At 31.7% G+C, this 9,641-nt stretch overlaps 1 protein-coding gene across 1 annotated transcript; it reads right to left on the bottom strand.

The window, feature by feature from the left end:
• Positions 1–1,424: 1,424 nt before the first annotated feature.
• LOC106758763 (protein trichome birefringence-like 3) lies at positions 1,425–4,200 on the bottom strand. The gene is made up of 6 exons (XM_014641747.2): positions 3,709–4,200; positions 3,298–3,595; positions 3,034–3,205; positions 2,534–2,730; positions 2,236–2,394; positions 1,425–1,886 (listed from the first exon to the last, which is right to left on the bottom strand). The coding sequence occupies exons 1-6, from the start codon at positions 3,887–3,889 to the stop codon at positions 1,556–1,558; spliced, it is 1,338 nt and encodes a 445-aa protein (XP_014497233.1). The 5' UTR covers positions 3,890–4,200; the 3' UTR covers positions 1,425–1,555.
• Between the last annotated feature and the right edge of the window lie 5,441 nt (positions 4,201–9,641).

Here is a 9,641-nt window from a genome sequence, read left to right as displayed (position 1 = left end):
ATATATATATATATATATATATATATTAAATTCTAAATTATTTTTATATTTTAAAATAAAAATATTATTTTGTTAGTGTTGAATAAAAAGTGAATAAAAAATATTTTTAATACAATGCAATCACTCATTAAGAGAAACATCAATTCACCTCTTATAAGCTTATTTAAATGAAAAGTAACATATTTGACCCAATTAATCACTACTTAAAATAATAAATTATTTCACTAGCTTACTAGGTTATGAAAAAACTCTTATTTTAATAATAATTACTTATCCTTTAATTAATTCAAAGTATTATAACTAATTTTCCAGTTAAAAGGCCAAAAATTAGGTGATAACAAACTTTATCTTGGATTCATATTTAATACATAAATTGTGAACTCTACTAATTTGAATAAAGAAAATCAAAATCAAAATCAAAAAATAGAGAGAAAAGTTGTGTAAGCATATATCATGAGTGTATCAAGTATACTCATTAACTCACAAATACAAATTTATAATCTGTAAAAATTGTTCAAAACTAAATATAATCCTTAAAAATGTTTGATTTTATTTCTTCTGGAACTTTGTTTTCAATAATAATTTGGGTTAGTCCAGCGGGTTAAAATATTGATTTTCGTACCTCCTTTTACTTATACACCTCCTTTTTATGTGTTTTTTGTACTTATTATAAAAAAAAAAAATATTTTCCAAGTTTGTTCTCTCGACTCTGATAAACATTTTGGCATTTAATTTCAATGTTAAAAATTAGTTCTAAATATTAAATTCCAGAGTATATATATATTTTATTGTTTAAGCATTTCAGAATTTGATTTTTGAAATATAATTTTTACATTTCCAAAACTGAATAAATTTTAGAATATACATATAGATAAGAGAACTTCAAGAATCAAGGATGTTCCACAGAGAATTAAAACAAAAAGATTTACAAAAATAAACAGAAAAAAAATGTACAATTAAAAAAAAAAGAAAAAGAGGATTTCATCTTTACATCAATCTAAATAGGGTCCAATTAAATTGAGTGCTGCATTTGTTATGACAGTTTTTTTGTTTCTGCATGACATTTTAATTCAGACATTTTAACACCAAAGACTTTCTTTATTATTATTATTATTATTATCTTCCATAAATTTCAAGTGCTTGTTCTTGACATGGGACAACAAAGTGTAACATTTGGTAATAAGCCATGAAAGTATGTTCCTTTCCCCTGCATTACTGTGATAACAGAGCTTGGCTGTGGAGATGTGAATCGATTCACTACCCAAAATCAATGGTAAAACATTGAAAAGGTGGAAGAAATAATTAGTTTCTTTGATTTGAATGTGAAGTGGAACACAATTTCTTTCAAAGTGACCCTGTGTGATCATGTGATCCTTCTGGTTCAACAATGTGCTATAATGTGAACTATTCATGACACATGTATATTTGTATATCACACAAATGACATTTCAACATGAATAATGTACACAATCAAACAAAATAGTTGACATCTTCATGTCACAAGTGTTAAAGAAGAAAAAAATGCATAGATCTTTGTGCAAGATTTATATATTTGTTACAACATAGCCAAAAGTATTTGATTCCACGTATCAGGAACTCCAGGCAAACACCAGTGTATGCAATCTGCGTTTTCTGGATTAGCCCTTTCCTCTTCAGTCAACAGTTTCCCTCCAGTTTCAGTGTAAACTGAGGAATGGCCATCGATTCTGTACTCTGATAACTGTGTTATGTTGATGAATGTCACTGGAACTTTCATTTCCTTCACTACTTTGGACACCACACTCATTATTCTCTTGTCAGAACCAGTTCCCCAGTGCTTCTTTTTCATCACTGGCTTTGTCTCATTGAAGCATTTCACACCTTCCATGTTGCCCCAGTCTTGGCTTCTGAGAAACAACACACTTGACTTGTTACAATATTGAGCATTTTACTGAGAAATATAAAGGAAGCAAATAACTGCTTGACTTATGTTTTTTTGATTTTGATGTGATTTATGTTTGAGGATAGATTAATCTAAATGTAAACTAGTGAGAAACTTTGGTATAATTGTTTATTGTCCAATGCAAAAAACTAGTTGAAGGGCTTCAACTTGATACCAAAGGATGTGAATATTTACCTAACTAGTATTTGAACATGGCTGTAGAGGATTTACTGTGAATCCAAACATGCATTTAGCTTATAGCTTAAGTTGTTGCTATAATAATAAGTTGGACTTAGTTTTCTTAAGAAAGAGACCTTGTATGTGTTGGTGACATAGTGGTGAAAAAGACCCTTGTTTTGTTTGGATTGATGGTTGAGTCGATCCAATTGGCCCACGTTTTCAAAGCTAACTTGTATGCAATTGGGGTGTCAAATTCTTCATACCCTTCTTGTCCATTGGCAAAGGAACCCCATCTGAAATTTGTAAACTAGAGGTCAGACACTGTCTTCTTGCTTTTGTTAAAGATCAAATGCTGAAAGATACTGCTGAATGTTTGCCATGAATAACAGAAATATTATGCTGATTTAGTAGTGAGTATCAAAGAATTTTTACATTGTTTTTATCCTAATACCACTCATCCACCATACGTAGGTGTTGAATACAAGGATGTCCACTCCTGTCCAGTTTTTGGCTCTTTCAGCTATAGCATCCACTTTTATTATCCTTTTCCTTATATCTATGATGTCAATGTCACTGTTGGACTCCACAAGATAAGGGGCCCAATAGAATTCTATGGTGGCATTGTATGCCTGTGAAAGCACAGATACAAAAAGAACGAGCTTGAGTTTTCAGAAAAGAAGCATGATCTCTCAGTGTTAGTGTGTTTATTTATTGTGTTTGTGCCAATTACACAATTTCAAATGTACTTTTTTTGGTATTGTTTTCCAATTAGAATTGGAGTTTTACATTTATAACTCATGCAAACATTTGATAAAATATTTTATTGAAGTGAAGCTCCAATTCTGATTGGAAAACAACAGCCAAGCATTTGTAAAACTGCATCTAAGTTTGAATCAATATATTTAACCATCATTTCAGTCAAGTATCAATACCTTAGCAGTGAAGACTGAATGAACTCTCCCCAGTCTCATAGATTTATGCTTATGAGGTATGACCCATTCTACCAAGCAGACAAAAGACTCCCACTGGTTTCTCTGAAGTGAATCCCCAACAAATAGCAGTCTTTTCCCTTGAAGCTTTCTGAGGGCTAGCTCTGGGTTGAAACTGCAAAATATAGTCATTTTGGAATGTACTTTACATAAACTAAACATACATGTATATGATAAAAGATTGGCAAGTTGGAGTGTGGAACTTACCGTGGCAAGGTGCAATCTTCTGGCTGCCACTCCCAATGGCGATAGTCAGAATCATTCCTCCCATTCTTGACACAAGAAAATTGCCTATCTATATATGGACAGCTTATGTCAGAGTAGAGAGGCGTTACTGAAGAGTTAAACACCCATTTTCCATTGGCAACATTGCACTCCTCAGGGTCAAAATCAAACCTGTCATCAATCCATGATGATGATGCATTCACAATCACAACATCTTCATCTGCCTTTTTGTCACCTGCTTTTTCTTCATCTGCCTTTCTATCACCAGCCTTTTCTTCATCTGCTAGGACAATCATGATATGATGAGATAAACTGCATTAGAATCTCAAACTGATAATGGATAAAAACATAAGAAGGCAAAGATGAGGTGAGGCATATGAGAAGGTGACTTACTAGACTTTGGTTTGGTGATTTGTCTAGGACATGGTTTGAACTTGAAAATGGAGTTGGAAGAGAGGAAACTGAGTCTCTCTGCATACAAGATAGCCACAAAAACAAGAACACAGGTTGTGATGATAATGATGGGGAGAGGAAGCTTTCCTCTGGGGGGCTTCATTATTCCTGAAGGGATCATGGGGATTAGAGGAGCTTAACGGTGGGAAGAAAGAGTTAATGAAGTGGTGCTCAACACAACAGAATGATGAGGACATTGTACAAAGGGTTTAGAGGGGGAGGTTTTATGCATTTTTGAGTAGGAGTGAAGTTAAAGCATAGTATAGTTTGGCATGACTAAAAAATGCTAAAAGATACTGGAGGTTAAGGAATGGGTTGAAAGGCTAACATCTTGGCACCTCATACTTTGGTCATGTAGACAAAGCTATGCATGTAGCCACACATCATGCTTTCTAGTTTCTACATCATTAAGTAGACCCAGTAGAATATTCATTGGGTGGGAAATATACTATTCTTGTCAAGTTTCTGTCTCTGATATGAATAGTTGAATATTCAATAGATCTGTTCTCACCATCAAGCAGATGATGGTCCCAAATGATTATTACTATACTAAATTGTGTCTTACTCCATTTTAATACATTACTTTTTTATGTACGGTATAAACATTATGAATGCCTCACACACATTGTGTATGAGTTGATGAATTGTCTTTGTAGTGTACTTGAGCTAAAAACTTGCTGTGGGATATCAGAATTCATGTAAGTTAAAATTTGATTGAGACTTAGTAAATAATTTCTTTTGAAAAATTGAAGTTGTTCGAGCTTTAAAAAAAGGGAGCCTTTCAAATTATATGGATATTTTATAAAAAGTCATTGTCTAAAAATTTTATATCAAGTCGTTAAGGTATTTGAGTAATTATACACCTAACTTAATCATGATTCTCTATTATTCTCCATTTAAAAGGAGGAATCATGTTCAGCAATTGAATGCTGTTTTCTACACAAACAGCTACCAAACAAAGAATGTTAAGATCAGAAACATGTTTGAGTATATTCCTCATTCCCCAAACATGACTTTCTCTGTTGCATAGAATAAGTCCAGTGATATCGCTCTGTACATTATATATTGACCTATGTAATTTATGCAAGGTTGTCCCAATATTGAGTGGGACATGATAGCTTCCGATTTGTTCTTATTTCAATACTCAACTTATCCTTTCCTTTTTGATAGCAACTATTGGTTGCATGGGCAACTATCCTTCTTTCCACCCTGTATGTCCATTTGGCCTTTTGTGGTTTTGGAGGAATCTTGAAAATGCTTGAAATTTTGAACATCAATACATAAATGCTAGAAATTTTAGGTAGAAAAGGTCATGTTTTTTTAGTAGAAATGGCTATTCATGCTACTCTTGTAGTGTTGTTTGATTTCTTAAGAAATTTTACCTTTATGCAATCAGTGACAAGAGATTATTCAAATGGACCTAGTTACCAAGAATGACTAAATTGGTCTAATTTAAAATGAAGCAAGACAAAGAAAAGGGTGTGAAAGTAAAGTAAAGAAAAGAAACAACGTCTGAATTGATTAAGTAAAGTTCTCAAACAGAAATAAATCTATGGTTAAGGGATGAATTGCGTACGATATTGAAAGTAGACAAGAATACACAGTTTGATTGTACTTGAAACTTAGCATAAGAGGGAAACTTAGCTAAATTTGATAGTACTGAAATAGGATTTGGTTCTTATAAATGGTACAATGATTTGCAAAAATCACCTTTCTTAGATAATTCTTTTTCACTTTGAAATTGAGGGATGGCTGAAATTATTTTCCCACATCAGAAAACAGTAATTAATTGCCTTACTTAAAATATTTCTGCTTATATTTAAATTGTTCTTAATGTTAAAATAAGTGTTATTAATTTACAGTATATATAATACTCCATACCCCACCATTTATTTTATTAGCTGATCTTGGTAATTTGAACATGTGCCAAATCCATTAAGGATTGGTGAAGTGATTGGGAAGAAAAATGAATAGTAACATGCATGCTAGCCAATTTTATATAGATAATGATACTTAGACAACATTTGAACATCATCTACATGTCATTCTATGATTGGTTCAAAATCACTTCACAATTAATAATAATAATCATAAATACTATCATGGACCAATCACAGGAGTGACACGCAGATGATGTTCAAATATTGTCAACAAAATGTTGTCTAAGTATCATTCATTATCCATTTTATATGGGTCTAATGTTGTGTGTGCAGCAGTTGTGACATAGAAAGATATTAATGATTTTGAAGAGCAGGTAATTATGAGGATCATTGTTTAACAAAGTGGGGTGTAAGGAGTGTGAAGGGTGAGCTGTTTTTGTGGAGAAGTTGGAGAGCAGAAGATGAGAATGGCTTCCAGAGAAGTAGCAAAGCAGCAATGAACCAACCCTAATGTGGGAGGCTGTAACAGCTTTGAAATTAATTTCATGGTGAAAGCCACCCATGATCTTGGCTTTGAAAAAGTTTCCAATTAAGAAATTGACATTACAACCTATAATACACACAGTGGTTGCACTAACCTAGCTAACCAGACCGTACTGAAAATTGACATCCTTAAATTAATAACCATCAAAGTGTTGAATCAGATTATCATACACAATATCCTTAATCAACTCAACAAATCCTGAATGGGTGGCCCTACAGTGTTGAGGCTGAAAATACACCCAGCCAATCGTTAATAATCATTAGGCAATACAAACCTCCACTGTAATCCAGCATCAACATCAAACTCATTGCTAAAATTGGTATAATGAATAAAGAAATCTACCACTTGCAATTTGAGGGAATTTTGATTAATCTGTTGCTTGAAAAGTGGATTTGACCTAAACCCATTACGTCAATTTTCTAATTGTAGGTAACACAAATTTCCTTCTAACTTTCTTTGCATACAATCTTGATCTTCTTTACTAGGCAGAAAGAAAATAGAAATATATAGTTTTTGGTCAATGGAAAGGGGTGAAATAGTGAGTTTTCTTTTAGTCAGAAGAAATATTTTTGTTCTTTTCTGGCTGCAACTTGTGGGTCTTTGAACAAATTAAAATCCACTTGTAGGACAAAGCAGAGTGGGTTTATGTTGCAGTCATGGCAGTTTTTTTATGTTTCTTCCTACACCTCCTATAAACATACTTTACGTTTTGTCTTTTTATAACCTCCCTGTAATACACATTTATTCTCAAAAGGATGATGACTTTTAGATTATATAATCCCAACAAAAAAATACTTTAAAATAGTGTAATTCAGAAGTCAAAAATAACTTCTACCAAATTTTTACTCCTCCACCACCACAACCTCCTACAAAATTTTTTTAATTACAAATGTAGTTTTTTTTTTTTTTTTTTTTTTTTTTTTTTTTTTTTTTTTTACTTTTAACCTTATTCATTTACTTTATTCAGAAATCTTAAATTTCTATCAATTTTTAGTAATATATTTTTATTCACTCATTTTCACTCGTGTAGTTCCATTCCCCCCCTTCAACGCTCACCAGATTCGTTTGGTTTCGTGGTGCAACGGGACATGATGTTTGTGATGGTCATTTAGTGGTACAGTGATTCCAAATGATAATAAATATTTTATGATTAACAATAATGAATATTTTATGACTAATATCATAAAATAATAATTTTATTGACATTGATAAAAAATTCTAAATGACATCAATGAAAACATATATCATTAATGTTGGTAAAAAAGTGATTGCACAATGAATCTAGAAATTAACCAAATTGATTGTTAACGTGAGACAAATATTTATTATTGTTAGTAAAATATGTTAAAATATCTATATCTTAATTTCAAAATAATAAAGAAAATGAAAAATGTATACATGAATTAATTAAAAAATTTCAAAATTTCAAAATTATTACTATTTAATTATAATTTAAATTTAAATGATCAAATTCCTTTCTTAAAATTTTAAAGTTTCAATATTTAAATTTACTTTACGTTTTGTCTTTTTATAACCTCCCTGTAATAGACATTTATTCTCAAAAAGATGATGGCTTTTAGATTATATATAATCCCAACAAAAAAATACTTTAAAATAGTGTAATTCAGAAGTCAAATATAACTTTAAGTTATTGAGGATTAATAAAAAATAGTTTTTAATTGTAAGTTATTTTTTACTTTTATATTGTATAATCTAAAAAAAATTAAAAAGAAAAGTTTCTAAATTATGCCATTCGAAAGTTCTTTTTAGCTTTAGAATTATACAATCTAAAAGTGATTTTCGGATTGTAATACGTAGAAGGGCTGGGGTTGCAAATGCATTGTAATCATTTGTCAGGAATTTCTTCCTTGCATGTTTTTCCTTATTGCACTCTCCTATTTTTTTTATAAAAGAAATATTTTAACACACATAAATTTTTTATATTTATTTGACATTGTTTTTTATTTTTTTATTTTTTGAAAAAAATACTAAAGTTCATTTTTTTATAGTTATTTTACTCTTATACCATTTATTAAATGAATGTAAAAGTGAATCATCTTACCATTATTTATCTTCAATACGGTTCCAATTTTTGTAATTTATGTTCAATTTAGTCTTTGTTCATAATACAATCTAAATCGTTAACAACACATGAACAGTATGTGTCACATGTCAATTCATGATTTTTTTTTAAATTTAAAAAAAAGTTGGACACATGTCAAGTCAACCATGTGTCATGTAACAATGTTAGTGTCATGTGTTAAGTTAATATCAATATCACGTTTCAAGTTAGTATCAATGTCACGTGTTAGTGTCTTATACTCAATTCACTTCCAATTTCATTAATTTTGTTCAATTTAATCTATATGAGATTGAAACTGTAAATTTATTTCTAGATGGCTTGTATGATCCTGTCACTTTCATCTATTTATAATAATATTCTGATACAAACTTACATGGAAGATTAAGGGTCTGACCTAGACATCTAGGTGCAGACTTAGGTACTACTTTAGATACTAGACTAGCATACAACCCTCAAGTAGGCTTAATAATGATACACAAGGCAATTATTCTAACACTCCCTCTCAAGCTAGAGTATATAGATTGTATGTACCAAGTTTAAAACAAATAAACTTAACCAGAGGACTCCTTAATGACTTAGTCAACACATATGCGAGTTGGTCATTTGACCCAACAAACTCAGTACATATTTCTTTAGTTAACAACTTTTCACGATTAAAATGACAATCAATTTCTGTATGTTTGGTTCTCTCGTGAAACACTGGATTTGATGCAATGTGGAGAACAACTTGATTATCGCAATACATCTTCATAGTCTGGATGTTACAAAATTTAAGCTCTTGAAGAAATTGTTTCACTCATATAAGTTCACATGTCAGTGGCGTCATTGCCCTATACTCGACTTCAGCTGTTGATTGAGGTACTACATTATATTTCTTACTTTTTTCATGAAATAATGTTTCCCCCCAAGAAGACACAATATCCAGTAGTAAACCGTCTATCAATAGGTGAACTGCCCAATCTGCATCATAGTATCTAAAGACTTGAATGATTCATTTATCTTCATATAACAACCCTTTTCCAGGAGACGTTTTGACATACCTTAGAATGCGAATGATGACATTCTAATGGTCAATACATGGAGCCTGCATGAATTGACTAACCACTCCAATTGTAAAGAATAAATCTGGCCTTGTAATGGTGAGATAAATCAGTTTTCTAACCAGCCTCCTATGTGACACCCGGGCACTGACGAGGGCGGGGAGTGGTCGCCGGTGCAAGAGGCATGGTGCAGGGGGCACGGACAAGGAGCGACTCCTGGCAAACTTCCAGTGGAAGGGGTACATGGACGAATCGAACATACACCTGAATGAGAGGGATCTGGAGACTATATAGGTATGGGACTATACAGTTGAAAGATAGCTTAA

The sequence above is a fragment of the Vigna radiata genome, chromosome 4 (assembly GCF_000741045.1).
Source record: "Vigna radiata var. radiata cultivar VC1973A chromosome 4, Vradiata_ver6, whole genome shotgun sequence".
NCBI classification, from domain to species: Eukaryota; Viridiplantae; Streptophyta; class Magnoliopsida; order Fabales; family Fabaceae; genus Vigna; species Vigna radiata.
The sequence above is the reverse complement of the archived record's forward strand: the minus strand, read 5'-3'. Positions and strand labels throughout refer to the sequence as shown.

Coding starts and splice junctions, on each gene's coding strand:
- LOC106758763 (XM_014641747.2), bottom strand. CDS start 3,889: ATGATCCCTTCAGGAATAATGAAGCCCCCCAGAGGAAAGCTTCCTCTC. Junction 3,596..3,708: donor AATCACCAAACCAAAGTCTA/GTAAGTCACCTT, acceptor TTGTCCTAGCAG/ATGAAGAAAAGGCTGGTGAT. Junction 3,206..3,297: donor GAAGATTGCACCTTGCCACG/GTAAGTTCCACA, acceptor TATATTTTGCAG/TTTCAACCCAGAGCTAGCCC.